We start from the raw sequence: 24,377 nt of genomic DNA on the forward strand, positions 1-24,377 counted from the left end.
ATTAGCTGGCTGAAATCCTGGGTGACTTCTGCCTAAATCCACCCCCAGAACTTTATCTGTTTGTCCTTCTGGCAAAACGCAACCCAATAGGCGCCAAAGTGTAAGAACACCACACACACACACACACACACACACACACACACACACACACACACACACACCACGTACGCATGCGCACAGCACACATGTGCGAACCTGGCAGCTAGGAAATGTCAGTGCACTTGTTAGAAGGTGAAATTTCAGTCCCTTTGATGAAGATACTATCTTTCAACCAAGCCCTGACAAAACCTTTGGTTTGAGTTGGACCCCCTCCCTTGCTGTTCAGTGGCTGCATTCCATCTGGAAGTATGGGGGCCCTTCCTCTCCATCAGAGCTAAGCGTTCCCAGACCCACCGCCAGCCCTGAGTTCCTGCAGACCACTCAGAGTACAGAGAAGTGTCCCAACTTTGCAAAGGGCAGCTAGAAGTAGATTTAAAATGGCAACGCCGACCAATCAGCACTATCGCGCCCAGGCAGACATTTACACACACCTCAAGTACAGCAGAACGTGTCAAAGCCCAGTTCCCAGCTTATGGCTGCAGAGTAGGCATTTTTATTCCTCGGTGGTCTGTATCTTTGTAAGAGAAAAATGTCTTCATTGGATGAACATTTTTATTTTGGAGTCTGTCCAACACAATTTTGGGTGTGATGTGTCAAAAAATCTGAGCCCAAGCCCCCCCTTCAGTTTTGTATTATTATTCAAGGATGAAAAAGAGGTACATTTGAGAATATTCCCCACCTTTTAAAAACGGACTGTGGCCATCACGGTGTTCACATAACCCAGAAACAGCCCAGGCTATAAAATTAGGACTTGGCAGAAAGGAATTCTGAGGGAGAAGGTTACATGCAGGTAAACAGAAGGAAGAGTTAGGCAACTGGTGCGGTAGGGGAGGAGACTCCCCAAGGCCCCTATGCTCTGTGGGCGTCCGAAGATGGGGTGCAGCGCCAGCTACTCTAGTCATTCCCGGAGGAAGAAAAAGCCCGATGGAGAAACCGGCGCGCTCCGAGTTCCTGTGTGTAGCGTGCAAGTGTGTGCGTTTGTTGTGAATGTGCTTGCTGGGCCATCCGTGTGCCTGAAAGCGTGCGTGTGCACGCGTTTGTTGGCCTGAGTTTATCAGCGGACTGTGCACGTGCATCGGCGTGCAAGTGTGTGTTCGGTCACACGCGTGGGCGCGTGTATCTTTGTGCACGCTGTGTGTGCACCCGCCCGCGCGCTCTGGGCTGAGGGCACCTCTCAGTCGAGCCAGGCTGTCCGGGTGGGGAGGGGGGGGCTTTCCGACTCCCTGGCCGCCCTTTCCCCGGGGCTGAATTAGAAGGCGACGGCGGTTGACCCTGCGTGCTTCCGGCCACCTTCTGGCTCCGCTCGGTGGAAGCGCAGGTAGTGGCCACGCTCCCTAAAGGTGGCTTGGAGAAAGTCATTTTCTCTCGCCTTCCCAGGACAACCGCCCAAGGGTGACCTCGGACGGCGACAGGGACTAGCCGGGCTGCGAGCCGGGCTGGAGAGCCTAGGCCCGGTCTCTCTAACCCCACCGCCGGCGGGAGCACGTGAGCCCGGGCTCCGGGTGGCACTCGGGCGCCGCCACGGCAGTTGTGTTTCGAACGCTGCCTCTGGCGGGCGGCCAGGCGCCTCGGCTCCGCGGTCCGCCCGGCCTCCCCCCTCCTCTCGCTTCTCTTGCAGCCCTCTCCCCTTTATCCGCCCACGATCAGAGGTGGGCAGCCCCCCCCCTTCACCACCCCCTCCGCAAGTGCGCGCGCGCACACACACACGCGCGCGCGCGCACACACATACACACTCATCCCTCTTGAATCCCGTGCAGGGACTCAGAAAACTTCCAACCCGGCGGCGCACTCGGGGTTGCAGAACGCCGAGGCCAGCAGCGTGTCTCCCCACACACTGCAGTGCCGCCGCCGCCTGCCCCCGCCACCCGAGCCACCCCAGGAGGCGCGGTGCCACCCACTGCTGCGTTCCTAGCTCGAGTTGAGCTGTGAGCCCTACCCGACACCCGCAGAGCCTTTCCCACCCTCTCCCTGCTTGCCCAACGCACAAGTCTGTCTCTCTGTCTCTGCCTCCCTCTGTCCCAGTCTCTCCCTCCCAATCTCCCAATTCTCTCCCTCCCTCCCTTCCAATCCCCCCCCCTCCTCTCGGGAGAGAAGGAGGAGGAGGAATTCTTTCCCCGCCTAACACTGCAAGGGACACAATTCACTCCAAGTCTCCCCTTCCAAGCCGCTGCCCAGCGTTCCCAGTGCCCGCAACTCCCGATCCTTAGCGGAGAGAGGAGCCCTCTCCACCGTCAACTCTCCCTCTCCCTCGCTTCCCGCCTCCTCTCGCTACCTCCACCTCCGCCACCCACCGCCCGCAGCGCCTCCTCCTCCTTCTCCTCCTCCTCTCCTCCTCCTCCCCTCTCTCTTTTTGGCAGCCGCTGGACGTCCGGTGTTGATGGTGGCAGCGGCGGCAGCCTAAGCAGCAGCAGCCCTCGGCGCGCGCCAGCCCCGCCAGCTCTCGTCGCCCCTGCCTTCCCCAGCCTTCTCCATCCCATCTCCCGAAAGGTGCTGGGTGGATCCGGGGCGGAGGAGGGCGAGCGGCTGCAGCGGCGGTAGCGGCGGAGGCAGCGGTAGCGGCGGCGGGAGGCAGGATGAGCGCACGCGGTGAAGGAGCCGGGCAGCCGTCCACATCAGTCCAGGGACAACCTGCCGCCCCGGCGCCCCAGAAGCGAGGACGCGGCCGACCCAGGAAGCAGCAGCAAGTCAGTACGCCGGCGCGGAGGGGCCACTCAGCCCACCCGCGGAGCCTCTGCCCCGGGGCCCCCGCGACAAACTGGGCGACCGGAGCGCGGGAGCGCAGCGACCAGGGCGGCGCAAGCATGCCCGCCAGCCCCGGGGTGGAGGTGGGCGGGAGACCGACTCCCTCACCGGCGAGTGCGCGGGGCAAGCTCCCGGGTTCCCGCGCCCCACGGCTCCGGGAGGTGGGGGGTCCGCTGCCCTCCGCAGCCACCCGGCGGGAGGTGGGGTCGAGCGAGGCGCGTACCGGGACTTTCACTATTGTGCGCTGCCCCGGAGCGGCGCGGCGTGGCTAGGGAACAGCGAGCTTCGGGGGGTCCCGTAGACTAAAAAGCGTTGCTTTGTCGGCCGCTTTTGCGACTAACTGTTGAGCGAGAGGGCTTGCCTGGGTCAGGGGCGTTCAGGAGGGTCTGGACTCGGTAGGTCGGAGGCTCCGAGACCCCGCGGCTTTCTCCAGCGTCTCGGGGCTGCCGGCCCGCAGGAGCCTGGCGCGCCGCGGCCGCCCCCTCGGTGCCCTCCCCACACTCCATGGCCCAAGGCTCGCGCCCTCCCGACAAAGAACGCGTGCGGAGCCCACCGCTCCTCGGGATCTTTAAACGTCTGCCGAGCTGCAGCCGCGGGAGCTGGCGAGCAAGGAAGCCCGGGGATCTCTTGTCCCGCGGGACCGGGAAACGCGCTTCGCCTGGGGGAGCGATGGAAGGAAAGTCCTAGAGAGTGCGCGGTAGCTGGGGTCGCTTCCCCGCCAAGAGCCCTTTCCCCCTTTGGCTCCTGGATCCTGCGCTTTAGAGCGGCAGAAGTTTAGCGTCCTCCAGGGCAAATAGCTCGGGGCTGGGAGGGGACGGTCGGGGGGCACCCAGGACCCTGCGGAGTGGAGGGTTTTGTCTACGGATGCAACCAATTAAACGTGCAGCCGGCTATTACAGAGCTGTGCGCGGCGCCCCGGGCCGAGGGCTGGGGAGTGGTGGTGGTGGTGGAGGGGGGCGCAGCAGTCTCCAAACTTAGGGATGCGACTGTTGAGAGCAGTGAGCTCAGCTTCCTAGCCTGGAAAAAACAAAAACAAACTTCTCTTTTCTCCTTTTGCCTCTTCCCTCGGGCAAAAAGATCGGTTAGAAAATAACCCTAAAGTCCCACGTTGGCCCCCAGGCGCTAGTTGGGCAATCCAAGAATGATTGCCAGTGTGTTAGAAAAAAAAAAAAAAAAAGAAAGAAAAAGAAAAGAAAAGAAAGAAAAAAAAGAAAACGAGGGGTGTACCTTTTTGAAATCATCGAGGAAACAAGCCAATCTAGAGGCCTCCGAGTTTTCCCGCTCTGCCCTTGGCGAATTTTTACTATGCCTTTGGACCCTGTTTTTCACCTCCCAGGAAGTTCCCGCTCTACCTTCTTGCTTGCCACCGGCCACACAGCTTTTCGGAATTCTACTAATCTCACCTCCCCTCAGTAAAAAAAAAAAAAAAGTTTAAAAGAAAACGCAAGGGGATCCGGAGATGACTGGGAGTAGTTTTTACCTTTGAGAAAAGGCCGAGCTCACAAAGAAAAATGTGTTTCCGATGTGTTTGCTCTAAGTATCTGTCTAATGGACGCTCCCAAGAAACCTTCCCCCACGCAAGGCAGAATGCGAGCTTCCATTGAGAACTTTCCTGAGTTGTAATTAGGTCTCATTTAAGCACGCAATCTGAATGAAATGGGAGTAGATGATTCACCGGAGAGATGTTCAGTGTCCCCGGAGTATCAATCATCACATTTTCTTAACTGCTTGAGTATTGACTACTTAGCCTGGCACCCAATAAAGGAAATTAATCGGCGATGTACCTGGTGACCTGGCCGGTTTAGTTTCTCCTTCTCAGGTACTTACAGTTTCTCCCCCCCTCCATTTTTTTCCAGTCCACCCCCAAGAGACTTTCTTTTTTAAAAAATTCTAAGGCAGCATGTTTATTTTTGTAAAAAAGATATTTAAATTTCGACTGGAGACTATTCCTGTCTCTCAAAAGGAAGTGGAGAATTGAAGCAATTATCTAGATAATTCAAGCAAAACCTCCCACCTCAGATCTACCATAATTATTTGGAATTTTAGGAGGTATGGAATTATTCGGAGCTGAAGAGTTTGGATAATCGCTCCAATATTGCACTCCGAACGTGTGGGTTCCATCCTAAACCAGACCTGAAACACAGGTCTATAGAAGTGATTGCAAGCCACACTCTCCCTGTATCCATCATGTTTCCAGCTGTCTATGTTGGGTTCTATTTCTGCTGCTTGAAATCCCAGTAGAATGGATAGTGGCAGACCTATAAAATGTTTATTATTTCTGTGAGTTGCCAAGTGCATAGCCATGTTAAACTTTGTACCTTAAAAATACTGGACTTTCTGAAATAAGCAATTCCTTCCAGGCTTCGCCATCATTCTGATTTCCAAGTAGAATCCCTGTTTTCACACGCAAAGTAGTTTCCTCTTTGAGCACTGGGATTCAGACTATGGTTACATCCCTCCCCCCCCACACTTGTGCAAATGCTGTGCCACCATCATCCAACTATGAATGGGCTGAATGACTTCCAGCAGGTTTGTTAAGCGGCCCAGGCAGAAAACACAGCCAGAGTCAGGAGCATTTTCTTTCTGCCGGTCTAGCCACAACAGCTTTTCTTTCCTTCCTCCAATTAGGAACCAACCTGTGAGCCCTCTCCCAAGAGACCCAGGGGAAGACCCAAAGGCAGCAAAAACAAGAGCCCTTCTAAAGCAGCTCAGAAGGTGAGAATTTTCTAATGAAGTTCTTCTAATGTTACCAATGACCTCCCTGTAATTCTCCAGTTGGTTCTAAACCAACCCTCCAAGACTGGTCTGGGCTGAGCAACCCAAGACATCATTTCTGCATTTGCTAGATAGGTCTTAACCTTTTTTTTTTTTTTTTTTTTTTTCTTCTTCTTTTTTTTTTTTTTTTTTTTTTTTTTTTACTTTTTTTCCCTATGTTGGTGCTTATTTGAAAGTTTCCTGGAGATACAATGATTTCAGACAAACATAAAAAAAAGCCATGAAATAATATAAATCTTCAGGGCTGGGAGTGGGGGGGGGGAGTAAGGGGGGGTGGGGGGTGGAGTGGAGAAAGGGCTGGGTGGGATAGGGGTGGAAATGATATCATTAATATTTACACCCATGGTGAACTGGTTCATAATAAATCAAAGCTAGATATTTTGACTAGTGATGATATGACTGTAATTTCCTCTGGAAAAAATATAATTGACATTATTTTATTCAGGGCTTGTTTGCATGGTGACTGGAAGACAAATCTCCCTGTTAGAGTTAAGTGCTTTGTTGCACAGGTGCTAATTAAAAAAGAAAATCCAATTGTGGGTTACTGGGGAAAAGTTTCATGAATTTTAAAGTTTTAAATGTGATAAAGTATACTGTTTGGAACAAACCTGCAAGATAAAATTGTCATTAACACAAGAAGGTTTCTCCACAAAGTGTTACATTCTCAGGCAATGAGAAGTTTTAAAACAAATATTCATCTTATTTAATATTTTGGGAGTATGTGTGATAGAACCCAATCCATTTCAATATTCAATTTTTTTAAAATCAGATTTTTCAGTTGAACCTTTAAAATAATTTCATATTGGTTGTATGTGGTAACAAAGAGGAAGTACCCCATAGTGAATGCCTGTATAGAGAAACAATGGAGAGTATATGCCTCTTTGGGGTCTTATACATAAATTGAAAATAGTGTGCATCTTATTTGTAAATGCGTATTGTAGTTGAAACTAATAGCTGAAAAATTAGAATTACATCCCCATCTATCTTTTCAAGAGACTTAAATATACAACATTTGTTTAAAATGAGTCTTTGTTCATCTTTGGGGATTAATATTCTGTGTGTGTTTTTCTGTGAGTGTAGCCACTAATCACGTTATATGTAATGGTCTCAGTGGTGTATCTTGTCATAGCAACTAGTGGTGTATAAAAGCCACTTAGGACTCCTGGCTGTTTTCTTTTACCAGTTTTGAACAGCGTTGAAAGAGATTTTTCTAACATTCGAATTAACTACATTTTAAAGTTCAGGTTTTGTAGTTAGTTAACCCTCAAGTCTCCCTAAATAACCTTATCATCTAAGTAATAATAACAAGCTGATGTTCTTACTTTTATTTATAAATGAACTTTAAAACAAAACAGAGTTGTCCTGTGCTGTGTTCCTGTGGTACTTTTGCCCTCAGGAGCATCATAGGAATGTCTTGGTAGGTGTCAGCACATATGGATACTATGATGTGATCATTCTTAAGATGCCTCATCATAATATTATTGAAGGACTCTTTAAAGTTCGCCCTAAATAAATGCTTTGAAAAGTAGTGTGAAAAGGAAGGTATTGGTTACTGTGTGAATCTTTCACTTGAATGAGTAGGCAGATAGAAACGGTCTCATCATGGTCTTTCTGCTTTACAAAGTTTATCACACAAAGTTCATCTTGGACTAAAAGTATCGTATGGACAAAAGGAAAGTTAGGACTTGTGTCCGATAGAACATATGAAGCAAAAACAAAAGAAGTTTACCCATTTCCAATTATGTTTGGTTTTAGCCATAGGACTCTACAGATGGTCCAACTAGCCTGCCCTCTTCCTGTAATTCTTGTATATACACATACTTGTGTGATTACTAAAATACAAATACCCACCCCCAGAAAAAGAAGACTTTTTCTGAACTCTTTCTTTCTGCAAGGTATAATTATTTCACATAATTCCATCACAAATGTTTCTTTCTTAATAAAATGAATACATTAGCCTAGAACATGACTATTTTTTTCTTCAGTTTTATAAATTATACTTCCCATGGAGACCATGATGGTGGGGACATGGATAAGTCATTCCTGGAATGGGTCAAAATTAAAGGGTTTCACCTTCAAATCAGCTTTTAGGGAGGGTGCTCCTATGCCTTTGTACACACTTAGGTTATTAATTATCTTTTTGCAACTCATGGTTTTGAACTGAAAACCTTTCTAGAAAGAGTTATACAGTTCAAAACATGCCAGATGAAAACAACCTACTAGACTGAGCTGAATACATGTGGAACATCTTCTATGTAATTGATGAATCATCACACACACACACACACACACACACACACACACGCACAAATGCATGCACACATACACACACACATGCATGCATGCACACACACAGACACACACACACACACATGCATGCATGCACACACGCACGCACACACATACATACACACACGCGCACACATACACACACATACATACACATACACATGTGTGCACATACACACACAGACACATACACATACATACACACATGTGTGCACACACACATACACACATGCATGCATGCACACACACAGGCACATACACACACATGTGCACACACACATACACACACATGCATGCACGCACACACGCACACACATACACACAGACACATACACACACATACACATACACACATATACACACACATGCACGCACACACACAAGCACACGCACACATACACAGAGCTGGTAAGTACTTGAGACAAACAAAGTCTCAAATCAGTAGAGATGCGATGCACACTAGCCCTTATGATGTTGTTTAAGTGTCCTTAGTGCTTTGAACTTTTTTAAAACTAAGTTTATGTTTGGACTGAGCAACTGGCCTTGGGGCATTTGAAAACAAAACTGCTCATTAGAAAATTAATGGAGAGAAACTTGTCAATACATGCAGACTGTTGCAAGACCAGGTGGATGAACAACTTGTAAGTTAGCTACCCTTTTAATTTCAATAGAAAGTTCATTTGTGTAATACACACAAGAAACAAATATATAAAGAGGCAATTTGTCATAATTAGAGTTTACAGAAGAGAAGATAATTATTCCTCCAACAACACTAATTTCATGGCTAACCATATATGTCCATGTGATAGTCTTTCCTGGGAACTCTTCCCAGGTCCAGGTATACTTAGTTACCTTCTAATCTTTGTGTTGTGTTTTAGTTTCCCCTGTGGTTGGGCTCACTGGTGATGCTTTATATTTATTTCCACACTTCTTATGCTTGGAGAGGAAGAGGCTATCACCGCCTCTGTGTTGCGCTTAGGGTTTTGTTGTTTCTTTTTCGTCAGGAGAGGGAACTGAAGAGATGGAGGGACTGCCACTGCCGTCCTCTGCTTCAGGTCACAAGTCAAATTGGTCTGCAGGTTTCAAAATGGGTCTCACGCAGGTGCTTGTGGAGAGGAGTGATTCTGAGGTTGAGTTACATTTCAGTACAAAGATCTCAGGCATGAAATACCCCCCCCCCCGTTTCATAATGTTAGCGGTTTGCTCGCCCCCTCCTTTTATTCTAGGCATAATGGCCAGACTCAAGGACAGAGCCCAGAGTGAAAGTTGTATCTGGGTAGAGTATGTACACTTGAATCATGCATTCAGAATAAACATTTGATCATACATGATCTAAACAATCCTCAAGGTTAACTGGTACTCTGTAGACTGAGTCATATTCCACACAATTTGCATTCCTGAAAGCGATATTTTTTTCTCATAAATTATTACTAATTTCAATCACAGACAATTTAGGGATAGAGAAGAGAGTTAATTTCATAATAACTGCAGAGTCCATTGGCTGTGTGAGGACAGGATTTTCTTTAGGGCACAGAAGGCCAAGGAAGAGAGGGACCAAAGGCACACTTTGTTGATGCAGTCAAAGATGACTCTGGGGGTGATGATAAAGATCCAGCCTGTAGTTCCCACAGTCCCAGGGTGAGTTAATGGGCAGGTTAAGTTCTTGTGTGAGACTCAGGCTCTAGCTGAATAAACTTAAGGTTAGTGCAATGAGGGAAGAAGCAACTGCTGTCTCCACTGTCTTGGGATTTGAACTCACTTTTCCAAACTTCACTTTGCCTGGGAAGAAGAGGCCTTAATGCAGCTGCAGATCCCATATGACAATGCCATCAAATCATCCCAGATCAAGATACAAATAGGGGAGACTCAGATATGTCAGGGTTATTTTATGTGGTTACTGAGTGCCAGGGAGACAGTCCTCTATCTCCAGAAATGTCCGGCCCTCTGAACTCTTTCCTCCAAAGCTCCTATGTCCTTGGGCCACGCCTATCTTAGGGTCTCAACAGAGCTGACTGTCCCTGATGGGGATCCTATTGCATTTCAGTTGTTTGTTGAGACTAGATGGGTGAGCAAGAGCGTTTTATGCTGGTCAAGTCATTCAACCTGTCTCGTCTTGTGAGTTTTTGTTGTTGTTGATGATTTCTTTTTTACAGTTGCCAGAGTTCACCCTAGAACCTCACACTATACAGGAGGGTGGAAACTGAACTTCACAACCTCCCCCACCCCCTCCACGATGCTCAGCTTAATTGAGCATCTGCGCTCAGTTAACCAGTAGAAAAAGGTGAACAGAGAAACAGCGATATTTTTAAACTGGTTCATATTTGTTTATATGGCTTTAACACAGAGAACATATCCTATTATTTGTTCATTCATGTTTTAAGTGCTGGAAATGAAACCCAGGGCCTTGCACATCCTAGGACAGTTGCTTTACTACTGAAGCACCCCCCCCCCCCCCGCCTGCTATTTTATCTGAGATGATTTAGAGTAGGAAACTCTCCAGCTGTGTACAGGAGAACTCTTCCAAAATGTTGTCCTTGGTTTTAACTTACTGCATATGTACGTGGAAATAGACGTGTGCAAGTCATTGCAGGAGGACTCATGTATGTGTTTCCTTGGGTCAGTGAGTGTGAGCTGCAATGGATGGTGGTGATTTCTTCTATTTCTCACTGAAAATATAGTAGGTGAGCAAATTGTAGCATCTTTTCAAGACTAAAAATGATTGGGAAACCCACAGTTCTGGGTTACCAAGATGTTGAAATGAGTTGATGCTATTCAATTCCAATGAATGTTGGTTCACTCTGCTTATGGCTTTGAGAGAGAGAGAGAAAGAGAGAGAGAGAGACTGAAAGAAATTGTTTATTTTTCTAGATTTTGATTAGATGTCCTTATGTTTCATACACTGTTGTGTTTCTGCATACTATTGGGCTCAAGCTGGGCTTACTCTTTAAAAAAAAATCAAAATACAAATATACGAAGACAAACCAAGGTACATTCTCATACAGCTGGTATTTAAAGTTTTTTTTTCCTAGCTCTTTTTCTGTGTTTAAACATTTACTGACTTGAAGTAGGGATGTCTTGCTTATAGATAATGCCCACTGTAACACAAAAGTATGATGAGAGCATTTAGAATTGTAGAAATTGAATAGCTATCTAAATATTAAGCTTGACCTGAAGTTAGACTTGAATTAGGCTTGGTTCCCAGCCACTGCCCTTGTTCATGTCTTAATAGGATTATAGAAAGTATTTTTAACTACTTACTCATCCAAAGGGAGCTTTCTTCTGGTTAAAATTTTCTTGGTCTTAAAAAATAAAATCTTTCTTCATCTCACACCTTGCCTATGGCCATTCTGTTTTATATCCGAGACTATCTCAGCACAGAAAAGAGGCCTCCTGTCTTAATATCAGGTTGAGTCACTCCCTGTGAAGGTTGGCAAGTCACAAAGTCTCCCAAGGAGTGGGAGGCCAGGGAAGGGGTTAAATAGAAGTGATCTGGGGATGTCACTGTGGAGGCCTACAATTGTGGTGGGAGCTCTGTAAGGGCAATGTTGTAACACAGTAGAGTTACCTTACATTCGAGCGTCTGTTCAATCCCGCAGCCTTGCTGGAACATTCACAAGTAGATGCCTCGCTGTGGTCTTCACAAATGATAAAACTGATTCAAAATTGTAAAATTGACACGTGTCCCGTGCTCAGCGCTTCTAAAACTCATCCTTCCCACTTGTGGGGACTGACCTGTGTTTTATACACTGTCAACCCCAAGGCTGATGTCTGTCATCCTCCTCAACAACTTGAAATACAGACCAGATTCAAAGTGTGAGCGACCTACATGTTCTAAGACGTGAGGACAGAGAAATGTGTATCTTCTGCTACGAATACGCATGACTTTGGACCCCTGAGTAATCCACAGGGTTTGGGGATTGCAACCCTAATGTATTCTTATTTGTCAAATGAAAGGGCTACAAGAGATGATTTTGAAGTTTTGCCAAGCTTCTGAGGTTCGATGATAATGGGGAAAGAAAATGCACACAGCCTCACCGATATTTCTCAGCTCCCAGGCTTCCCACCTCCCCATTGTCTCTCCCTCCTCCCTCTTCCCTCCTCCCTCCTCCATCCCTCCCTTTCAAAAACTGGCACTTCACAAGATAATTTCCTTTTTAAACTTTAAAATGCAGAATATACTCAGAAGCTCAAAGTACCCAGCACTTCCTAAAGGAAGAAATGCATCTTGTATTTCGCAACTTGCTTGTAAACATCGAAAATTGAGGGCACAACTCTGAACTATGCACTTTCCAAAGGCATAAAGAATATAATGGCATCAACTGAGGAAGGAAGCCCCTGAATAGACTGTGCTATGAGGGATGTGGATGGTGTTGTGCTGCTGGTAAAAGTCGGAAATTTTAGTTTTCACAAAATGCAAAAAGCCTACTGGTTCCCCCTGCTGCCCTCTATAAAAGCCCAAAAAACCTTAGAACTAGTTATGTTTCAATTATCCATGTATATGGAATACATAACCAACATGGATCCCAGCAAAAGGCAAGGCAAACATTACTGTATACATTGATGCTCTTAACAAGTACCCTCGATATTTTGTTTACCTTCTTTGAAAGCCAATGCCCCAAAGAGCATGGAAGACACACACACACACACACACACACACACACACACACAAAGATGGTTAAAGCCACAGTTTCCCAGTATCTGAAAACCCTGGAGTTGCTCTGGTTTACAAACTAAAACCCCGGCTCGTTTTGCAGCCTTTGTGAGGTTTGATCAGAGTGATTCAGTAATGTGGGTTTTCAAGAACAATCAAGCCCTCCCAGATAGAGGCCGCACAGTGTAGCCAGCATGTTTCTTCTAGACGCGTCATCTCAGAAGAGGGTTTCCGTTTACATGGGACAGTAGCCTCTAATACCAGGGAGCCAGTTTACTTTTAACAACAAGTTGAAGTGATAGCCGCAGTCTTGTGCCCTTTCGTTAATGGTATGAATTTTATTTCTCAATGGGCTTTTTGTGAATGGGATACTCATTTAAAAGTTATCGTATTTGCGAAGCTTCCTTTCCCCTCTCTCTTTGAGAGATCTGTTTTCTCTGTCTTTAAAATGCAGGGAAGCCCCCCCCCCTTTTTTTTTTTTTTTTAGAAAACTCCTTCTCTTCTGTAGATTTCAGATACACCCAGGTCATAGCATAGCTCCTAGGATGTAAGAATTGTACAGACATTCTGTTAGAGCATTGTTACCTTCAAGGTTAATAGCAGCAGCCTCCCCTCCACTTCAAGGACCACCCAGTTCCCATGAGAAAGGATGTCTGTTTCATGTTCCTGTAATTCATTACTGGGTAAACTTTGTGCAATCTTACAGTTAGTTACCCAGGGGCCTGTGAGCCTTTACAACTCATTGTATACCAGCCAGGCATTTCTTCAAAGTTGTCTTCTAGAGGAGATGGTTGAGGATACTGGGATATTTTTTGCTTTGACTCAACTGTCTTGTACTAACTTAAATGGAAATTTTACTTTTAAACCTTTTATCCTATTAGGTAGGAAAAGACATTTCTAAGCATCTTGTGTAGGGTGGGCATGTCCGAGTACCTTGATGTCCCCTTAAAGGAGAACTCTTCTCTACTTTATGCAGGAAATCAAATCAAGGCTTCCAGGAACCTGTCCCTAGTCATAAAGCTAGACTGAGAAGGGTTTTGGACCTTTCTGAAGCAACAACTGACTACTGAGAAAGGCTGTGTGGTTTTCTGGGCATTCCCAGCTTGCACTTGCCTTACAATACATGCTCTTGTGACTAAAGGTGAAGTCTGCACTAAGCTTGGCCATAAAGAAATCCTTGGTTGACCCAGAACAAAGCCAGAAACATTGACAGTCAAATGTGACAGTTAAGTAAAGATCCTCAGAGCTACTGAATTTCTTTTCATTCTTAGAAACGAGCCAAGTCAGTGGCTCTGTTACCAGAGCTTTCTCAAGCACTGGGAAGAGGCTAGCAGCAGTCTTGGAAGTCAAACAGAGTTGGGTGCGAATCTCAGGACCTTCACCTATCAGCATGATGTATGATCCAACTCATCTAGGATTTGGTTGCTCATCTGCAAAGTAAATGAAGTCATGATGCTCCTGTAAAGATTTAAAGTAACACACCACCTAACTTAGACCAGAGAATTTTAAATCCTTGATAAATTGGAGCTAACATAATCATATAGAACTTCTGACAATTGTGGATCTGGATTAACCTATGGCTGGACAGCAACGCCAGGTATCTATCTGAGATTTTCTATCAACTATCAAACTGTTATCTCTGTCTATTTCTCTGTCTTTTCATCTGCCTGTCCATCCATCCATCCATCCATCTTGTCTTTTATATTCATCTGCTGTTATTAGGTAAGTTGAAGAGGGAAAGGAAGGTTTCATTTGGCACTACAGGCTCTTAATATCTCATTTTAGTGTCACTGTATCAAGACCCACAGGGCTGTTAACTCAGGTCACAAAACTAAATTGTAAAACAAGTTGTCCTAACTCAGTCCACCTAGATTTTTTTACCTGAGGGGTCTTGGGATAATCTTATATACAAAGTGGTGATAAGTAAGTATTCAGCTTTATTCAGAAAAGTCTAAACAGTGCTTTTTAGGGAAGGTAGGTGTGTGTGTGTGTGTGAGAGAGAGAGCATATTGACATGCTTAGGGAATGGAGTAAGGGTGACTAAAGCTAATTACTTTATGAATGTTAAAATTGTTACTAAAATAGAAATAGATAACTGATATCAGAAAAAAAAATATGTGCAGTATAGCAATGAAACAAACTGTAAAGATAACAGGAAAGATTCATGTCACACTCATGTTGAGAGTGGAATTAGTGTTACTAATGCCCATTTTAATTTAACAGTTTTTATGCAGCCATGATTTAAGTCTCTGGGACAATTATTGGTGATTCTTGCTGTCTGTCTGTCTGTCTGTCTCCCTCTTCTTCCCTCTCTCACCGTCTTTGCCTTAGGCAACCCATTAACAGGGAATTGTTTGGGGCAAAGAAAAGGAAATTAGCCGTGAAGAACTTGGGTCGATGTTAATTATATCATATTAAAGTGTTCCTGTACTGTTTCTCACATTCAGACTTGCTTTCCATAGTAGTGTAGAGACAACTGTTTTATTATCTAAAGTTAATATGTCTATGCTAATTTTTGTAACTACTTGTAACTGGAGAGTCTTGACCATTGAAAGAATGTTCATGCTGTTCCATGTTAATTTGCATACATTATGGGATGTGGGAATTTTCCTTTGGCATGATCGGAAACAAAGGCAAAGCGGGTTTCACAGAAGCATATTCATGCCCTGCACTCCATGGGGATCTCTTATGGTGAGAGGTGGTGTAGATGCCTCTTTCCATCATGCTGCAAGCAGAAAGGAGAAACACCCACTGACAGGCACAGGCCAGGAAGACACCTCAGCTGCACTCTCGAACGTTCTAACTGGAAGCATAGCCCTTGGTCCAGCTCATGTAAAAACCTCAGCCTTCCCTTTTGATTCTTTTCAGAAAGCAGAAGCCATTGGAGAAAAACGGCCAAGAGGCAGACCTAGGAAATGGGTGAGTAATATGATACAATTTCCATCCTTAAGAGGAAAAGAATGTCTTTTTAAAGCTTAATTTTAAAAAGATATTAATAAAGGTGTATTTCATGGATGCTGTGAATTGGTAAATTTTGGTATGGGACCCATGACCATTTCTTACTATTTGGCTCCAGAACTCACTGCCTCTGTTCCCTGGAGGTGACTTCTTCCTTCTGTATCTTTCCACGTCAAGGGAGTCTCCACTCTTCCTGCAAAGGGTAACAAGGGGAAATTGGTTTACAGGTTGAGTAACTAGAATTAAAGTATTATGAGCCCTCAGAAACTGATTACAATGGTGGTAAAAATTTAGACGAAATATGAATGAGATGATTTTTTTTTTTTCCTTTAAAATATGGTTCCCTCTCTGGCTTTTCTTTTGGACTAGTCTCATTTTCTGGGTGCTTTGTATGTTCTTCCTCACATTGCTTTCTTCAGGAAACAGGTGTAATTTCCAGAGGTCCCAGCAAGCCTTAATTATCATTCTAAATGGGGGCCACGGAGGCGCTGGTGCCAAGCACATGGCCCGCATCCTCTGGAATGCCTTTCCCACTGAAGTCTCCACTGAAAGGAAACTCTTCTCAAGGTGGCCAGTGTTGCCAGGCCCCAGGCTGCCTCTACCTCTCCTCCCCCAAAGCACTTTTCAGTTTGTTCCTGGCTCCCTCCCTCTGCTTTTACCTTTTCTTTCCTGCTCTTCTGGGTTGGATTTCCCCTGTTAGTTTGCTGTTCCTTTCTCCTCGAGTTCTCCATCACTTTCTATTTATACTTTGGTGTTGCCTTTCATGTAATTTATTCATCTTGTATTCCCCCCCCCACACACTCTGCTCCACATGTGTTAGGATTAGATTTCTTAGCACAAGGAAATGGGGATGATCTTTAGATTAAAAACGTCTTAGTGTTGCAGTGGAACTCTAAGGCAAAGGCATCTTATGGAACCAGTTTTCCGATAAGCGGATTCTCTCCCAACCTTATCTGCATGGCCATCCTCCAGTCTATGCCCCATTACCTTAAACAAAGGGATCACACTGCCCCCTAGGCTGCCTCTTCCTTCCACAAATGCTCAGGACTTAGAATATCTTTGACGCCATTCTGGAAAAACCCCACCTCTCTGCCTCCCTCCTGAAATATACAAAGTATTTCTTTTTCACTTGCATTCACAGTAGGCCTTCAGATATTAGAGAACAACTAACTATCTCCAGCCCTTCCATCCCCATCTCTACCCGCATAAAGACAATTCTTGCTATTTGTTTCTGAATATATATATATTTTAATATTCTGAAATGTGTTCCCCAGAACTAAGGATCATATTCCAGGTGTGGGTTCTATAAGCAATGGATGCATTACCTCTCTTGTACGTATGGTTATCTGTTGCTGCTAAATCAATTTTCTGGGAATACAACAGTATGAATAAACAACTGTTTCATTTTGCTAACCTGTTCTTTGGGTCAAGGATATGGATAGTAGTAGTCTCTGCTAAGAGACTACTCCCAGCATTTGGCCACACCTCTAAAACTGGGAGCCTAGAATTTGAAGGCTTGTTAACTTCAGGTCCTTTGATTGGTTGAAAGTCTGGTCATGGCTATGGGTGTCCTCAGACAGCTCACGCTGTAATCTGATGGTTTTGGCACTCATGCATGGGTCAGTGACTGGGAAGGAACCACAAACTTACTTCTAGAAGTCAAAAAGCTCCACCGATATTCCACTCTAATGAGCACAGTGCTGACTAAGCTTCGAGAGCACACAGACTAAATACAGGTCTGTTAAGCATCCGAACTCGGAAAGGGTACCCCCATCCCACTGATGAATCAACAGGAAAGACCTGCACACCTTTTCTAGTAGGAACAGGACAGGTGAGATCGTTGAAGTCATAGGATTAGCAGGACTAAAATGAAGTAAGTGGCAAACAGCTGCAGAGAAAATCAGCCATGAAAATACCAAGCACATCTCTGCTTCCACACCCAGTGCCTTTGAGTACCCTCTGAAGCAGTGGTTCTTAAACTTCCTAATGCTCCCACCCTTTAATACAGTCCCTCATGTCATGGTGGCCCCCCCCAACCATGAAATTATTTTGCTGCTACTTTACGACTGTGATTTGTTACTGTTATGAATCACGATGGAGATATCTGATATCTTAAAGGGATCTCAACCCACAGGCCGAGAACCGCTGCTCTACTGTCCTGGAGTCGACCCCCATAGTTCTTAGTCATGTCTGTTCTTCCCCGAAACTTTCTGTGGCCTCAGAACTGGTGGGTGAAGTAATGCCAGCCCACCCCAGCCCTCAGATTTTTATCCACCCCCTGGGTGGCTCACACAGCTGTTTCTACAAAACACAGAGCACTATTTAGGATTACATAATTTTGTTCTTAAGGGGGTTCTTGTTTATTGGAGGATACCTGGGTTCTGGACATATGATCTTCATGCTGGGTAAGAGTGCTTAGTAATTCTCAACCATGGAGACGCTGACTTCCTGTGTGACCCTCACTGATTCACCTGGCTTCTGATTTTTACGGGCTATGAGAATGGACCATTTCTGTGTGGTGCATTACACTAAGCCTCCAGTTTGGTCTCCAAAGAAGAGCCACTCTCCCCAGGAGAGGGAGTAAAAGGAAATGGTATATCTTTTCTAGACAACGTGTTTCCTCTTGACTTGCGTGTCTTCTGTTGGTGACTATGCAGGCAGTCCCACCACGGCTTTCTGTTCAGTGGTATTTGCTGAGGAGTTTGTATGGAGTGAGTCATTGTGTTCTCCATAGGAAATGGTCTTGCACTCTATGCTAAGATTCTTTCCAAACAGTTACATCCACTGATTTCCTTGACTTGTAGATATATGTTTGAACTGACTGGATTGACTTGGTATTTGGGTTAGAGGCCAAATTATCCCCTTTATTCTTGTAGGCTGTTTTGTTTTAAAGTTCTTTTGCACACACACACACACACACACACACACACACACACACACACACACATATTTTAAACATGAAGATACTTGCTTTGAAGGGGATTCAAGGGTTCATTCTTTCCCAGTCTAGTTTACCCCTGCTCAAGACAGATTACCCGACAAGTAACAGCTACATACAAAAAAGTTACAAAATTGTCTTTGATTTCACAATGATCGGTGAAAAACATTGAACAAAGTACACAGAGAGTGTATGCCATCAACCTTTTTAATTAAGTCAATGAGAGCAAAATAACTTACTGGATTTTAAAAGATGAGAGCTGAGTGAACACGGCACTAAGGGAGACGGGGTAGGTATTTCCACAGATCCAGTGTCTTCCCCAAGACCAGCCCTATCGGATGATGACCAAAACAGAACATCGGTCATTGAGTTAGGGAAAGGAGGGAGAGAGAGAGAGAGAGAGAGAGAGAGAGAGAGAGAGAGAGAGAGAGAGAACAGTATGTTTGGTTTAATAGAGAGTGGGGGAGGGGAAGGGAGTATAGACAGCCATGATGTGGTAGAACCAAATTGAGGGTTTCTGGTTGAGAATGAACTCAAGAAAATCCTGGGGTAAAGCAGCAGCAGGCTCCCCGTTTAGACTCCCTCCTGTCTTCTGCTGGAACATGCCAATGGTATCTTCATCCTCCATTTCCAACAGTGCAGGTGTGTCTGTGTTGCCATCGGATGGAATCTCATCCTCCTCATTGGCAAACCTGTTGTTCATCATAGGCTCTCATTAGTTTACTAGTGGCGCTTGCTTCTTCATCCTAAATGGTACCACAGAACTGCCCTGCCCACCACCTTCCAGTTGATGTGACCATTCTCCTTCGTCTTGACTCTTTCCTGGGGTTTCTCACCAACCGTGGCAAACGTTGGAGTCTCCTCGGCTGCCACTTCACTTCACAAAAGAGGCAGGCATCAAGTACACACCCTGTCCTATTAACCTTACAGACCCGTGTAACTGGCCTGGAAAAGAGTGTTCAGTGTCCCTGGGGTCAATAGTGGAATATTTAATCAAGGACGGGGGCTCGGTGGGTCCAGTGGCCCCATGAGCATGTGAAGTAGAGAGGGTTAGGGATATGTCTTCTGTCCACTGCCTCCTTTAGTCTGTTCTTTCCACTGGTTTGATTACATTTCAGATCTATTACTTTGATAGGGTTTTCTGGATTTTTCGGTCAGAGCTGAGAGGTAAAGGAAGGAGAAAGAACGAGGCATAAATTTCTTTCACAATTCAGAGCCAAGGGTTAAGATGCAGGTGCTTTGGGTTCAAGCTTTGACCCACCACCAACTAACAGCATCATCTTGAACAAATGACATGATTGTCCCAAGGCCTGACTCCTCATCTGGAAAAGGTGTGTGTTAAATGAGAAAATCTGTGCAAAGGCTCAAAAAACAAACAAACAAAAACCAAAAAAAACCCTAACACACAGTGCTTGGTAACTGTCACTGTGAAGCCTATGCATTCCCTTTAATGCCAACTATACCCCCCACACACTTTAATTATGCATAGCTACCAGTAGTTATGCATGAAATAAAGTGAGAATCACACCATACCGACCACATTCTCTTGGCAGTACCATGTTTTCAATGTGTGTCTTAATTAGGGTTTTCACTGCTGGGAAGAGACACCATGACCACAGGGTAACTCTTATGAAAGAGAAACATTTAATTAGGCTCACTTACACTTTCATAGGCTCAGTCCATTATCATCATGGCAGGAAGCAGGGCCTGGAGCAGGCAGGCGTTGTGCTGGTGAAGTACCAGAGAGTCCTACATCTTGCAGGGAACAGGAAGTTGACTGAGACACTGAGTTTTATCCTGAGCATAGGAAACCTCAGAGCCCACCCCCATAGTGACACACTTCCTCTAACAAGGCCACACCCACTCCAAGAAGGCCACGCCTCCTAATCCTGCCACTCCTTGTGAGATTATGGGCACCAATTACATTCAGCCTGGCACAGTGTGTCTCTGTTTAATATCAAGTTTAAGAATTGTGAATTAGTGATATTAAAGTGAGTTTTATGTCTGTTCATACGAGGGGAGCATTTAACATTGATGCTAAAAGCCTTTCTCCTTATAGTAGAAGTTTGACGTTGTGTCTTATTGAATTTGAAAAGTATTTTTTCACAGTATTTACCTTAATATGTATTTATAAAAACTTGATTGTCCTCAGAACCTCTATCATTCCATTAGTCAGTTTTGCTAACCTCCGTGTTAAAGCATGTCTACCTTTTGCCTCAAAAAGGAGCTCACCACGTAACTGACACAGGGACAGAAAATGCTTGGCAAACATCTGAGCGTGTGGAGCTCAGGCTCCAGGCACAATGAGATAGGAAAGATGTGCCCTTCACACATAAAGCATGCCATCCAGATGTTTCTTAGGAAGACCACTAGGGCTTCTGGAGAACAGCAGTAAGGGCTGGATACAAGGATCATGGGGACAAAGCAGGTCCTTAAGTGTTTTGTTTTTAGAACATTCCAACAAGGAAAATACACCTTAATACAAATGAATGCTTTTTTTCTTCCAAAAGGAAAAACATTATTCTGGAGATCATGCAATTGACCCCCAAATTGACCCAAGGACCAGATGCCAAGTTTAGATGGTCATTAGAAAGCTACTAACGGCGCCAGCTGCTTCCTTGGCTGTTGAAACTCTTTATTTGGCAATGGGGTGTGTACAGGATGTTAAGTTAAAAATACACGTTTCCATTTCACCTCCTTCCAGGGGTGCTTGCTTCTATTAAAGAGCTCGTGAGACACAGGGAAGTGATGTAATTGCGTTTGCTACTTACACACGTGAAGAGTCTAGATAGACCAGGTCTTCCCAGACAGTCTAGAAATGTAAGAAGAAATGATTTGAGGACAGAGTGGGAGATGCTAACTCAGAATACATTTGGCTCTCAAAAAGAAAAAAAAGTGCCATGTTGATTTTATTTATACACTATGATAGCTTTCCACTCTTTGGGGACTATTTACAATGATTCACAAACACTGGGACTTGAATAGCTACGGGTAAATAAATATGTCTGATGGAGAATACAGAACCTGTATTTTCAAAAAAAAAAAAAAAAAAAAAAAAGACTTAACTGCATTTATTTTCATATAAAATAGTCACTGAACTCCATAGTATCTGTCATTTGATTGAACTGATGATGAGGCAAGTGTCTAAGCCAGGGTTCCATGTACCTGGTGATAACGTACAAGAGCATAGCTCATTTGTGCTTCTGAACCACCTCCTATCCATAATTCACCGATCTGCAGGAGCAGAGGAAAATGTGACTCCCTTGACTATAGTTTAATAAGCGCGTCAGGCACTGTGGCCTGACAAACACTCCTTAGAGAGGTAGACAGTATGTTCACTTTGTATGTGTAATTGTGAGTGGTTGGGAGAGAGTGAGAGGCGCAAACTGCAGAGATGACCCAGAAGGCTTTGCAGTTATCAGCCTCTTTTCCAAATAAACATCTTTAACACCACAATTTAGGGTAATGCTTCAATGTTAAAACTAATCCAAAGAGATTAACTTGGAATGAAAAGGTATCTGAGCTAATCCCAGTATTACTGTATGGGACTTGCGAATGTTTTCATATTTAATCTTGCAATTTCAAATCTTCATCTTGAGAATCACAACCCCTCCCCCAAAACAAAAACCAGCTTACTCCATTTCTCCCCCCACCAAGTTCTATTAGGCGTTCAGTAACTATTTTTGAGATAGCATCTCACTGTGTAGCCCTGGCTGGCCTGGAACTCAAGAAGATGAGCCTGCCTTTGCCTCCTAAGTGCTGGAAATGAAGGTATGCTTTGCCATTCCTAACCATGGCACATTTGCTACTCAAATAGCAATAATTCTTCTTATTCTACATTGCAAGATAGATAATACTTTTGCTCTGTTCTTAAGGATGTAGTCTGTTAAATCTCCCCTCTCCCAACTAGAAGCTCTCCATTCTAAACTCTTCAACATTTTTCATGGAAAACTCAACACTTGATGCCATTACATCAAGCCTCCCTTCTGCACTCCAGTGAGCTAAGGGTCTCTGCATTCTGGGATCTAAATTCCTTGGGCAGCATTTATTCATTCATTGTCATACTTAAGGACCGTATGGAAACCTTGTCTATGAGTAATGAGTGGCACGCATTATCATCCATAAAACATAAAACCCTGTATTAATATAGCCAGCTCTATCACCCAGGGACTGGTGACTGAGCTTGTAGATGACAGAGCCTTTGGGCTCCTCCTTTACCTTCTTGTTCATCTTGTCACCCTTTGGTCATTTGACTAATAACATCTCTGTTATATGGGAGCAGGAACAAGAGGCCAACCCTGGTAAAAGCCACGATGGGAAGGTAATCTTGTCCAACAGAAGCTTTTCAGAGTGTCTCAGTGTATTGTCTGCAGGAAGAGCTGAGTGCTGCCATGACTCTGAAGTCCTTGTTCATTCTCACGATAAATATGATTGTACGGCTAGATAGGAAAGTTCTTTGCAGGGCTCTATACTAATCCCAAGTCTCCTTTCGCAAATACTTCCTTAACGTTGATTAGTAGCTGCAGATTACACTCGATCCAAGGCTTTCCTGTGATTGTCCTATGATGTTGAAAGGGTCTTAGTTTGCTTGTTAAAAAGTGTCCTAAGCATGTAATAAATTCATTGGGGGACAACCTTCGCTGTGTGTCTACGGGAAGTCCATGTGATTATTTGTACTGCAGTTACGATCATTTCACCCAGAACATGGAGCTTGAATGCAGTGATGGTTCACACTGAGGGAAAGACAGCTTAAACACGCCTTTGTTCCCTCATTGGCTTGTTCATCTCTTGTTTGTTTGGACCATTTAACCCGTAGAGCTCCAAGTCAGACACTATGGGACTGTGATTTTTCTTTTCTGCTTCCAAACATTTCCCTAATGCCATGGGTCAAACCTGTGCCAAGTCCTGGGAAGGTGAGGGGCAGCAAAGAAGATGGAAGTTGGCTTAGCCTGGGGAATCTGAAAAGGAAGCGCATACTTTTTTTTTTTTTTTTTTTTTTTTTTTTTTTGTTTGCTTGTTTTTGTTTTTGGAGGCAGGGTTTCTCCATGTAGCCCTGGCTGTAGAACTCACTCTGTAGATCAGGCTGGCCTCGAACTCACAGAGATCCACCGGCCTCTGCCTCCTGAGTGCTGGGATTAAAGGCGTGCACCACCACCTGTCAAACCTCCATCTCTAGGGGTCCAGAGAAACCCATAATTTGAACGGCCCTCTCTTTATACATAATGAATAAATTGGTGGATGGCCGTGGGGGCACACACTGTCACCACAGCAAGTGGCCTGCCCTCATGGCTTGCTCGGCCTGATTTCTTACATCATCCAGGACCACATGCCCAGGGATGGCCCCATTCACAATGAGTTAGGCCTTCTATGTCAATCACTGAGAAAATGCCCCACAGGCTTGCACACGGGCCTATCTAGTAGGAGCATTTTCTTAGTAGAGGTTCATTCTCCTCAGATAACTCTAGCTTCTGTCAAGTTGATGATAGATAGATGGGTGGGTGGGTAGATAGACAGACAGACAGGCAGACAGACAGACGGCAGATAGATCAGGACAGTGGCTAAAACTGATTTTTTTTTAAACCAGGAATTATTATGTCATGTTTTCAGACTGATAATTCACTATCCCAGCAAGTAAATGTATTTCAGTAAACACCAAGACCCTCCTATGAGAAGCTGACATTTAAAAATATCCACGAAGCCAACACAAATTTTCCACATTTATGAATTTTATGAGTTTTGTGGCTTAAAAATTTTTTTTGAGTCAGCCTAAGAACATTTTTATATTCACTTCAGCCATAAAAGTATCTCTGTGATAATAATAGCAATGTGTACCTGGAAAATGCCACCTAGAAATAAGATTTCATGAGTGTCCCAACACAGGGTATGTAAGTCTAACTATATTTCCATACAGTTAAGCTAAATTCT

General features: G+C 44.7%; 1 protein-coding gene across 1 annotated transcript in view; it reads left to right on the top strand.

The window, feature by feature from the left end:
• Nucleotides 1-2,440: 2,440 nt before the first annotated feature.
• Hmga2 (high mobility group AT-hook 2) overlaps nucleotides 2,441-24,377 on the top strand; it is a 107,809-nt gene continuing 85,872 nt past the window's right edge. The window contains exons 1-3 of the mRNA XM_051176345.1: nucleotides 2,441-2,783; nucleotides 5,470-5,556; nucleotides 15,425-15,475. Of these exons, the coding sequence (XP_051032302.1) occupies nucleotides 2,673-2,783; nucleotides 5,470-5,556; nucleotides 15,425-15,475 (249 nt within the window). The 5' untranslated portion in view covers nucleotides 2,441-2,672. The remainder of the gene's footprint in view (nucleotides 2,784-5,469; nucleotides 5,557-15,424; nucleotides 15,476-24,377) is intronic.

Source organism: Phodopus roborovskii, unplaced genomic scaffold, assembly GCF_943737965.1.
Source record: "Phodopus roborovskii unplaced genomic scaffold, PHOROB, whole genome shotgun sequence".
NCBI classification, from domain to species: domain Eukaryota; kingdom Metazoa; phylum Chordata; class Mammalia; order Rodentia; family Cricetidae; genus Phodopus; species Phodopus roborovskii.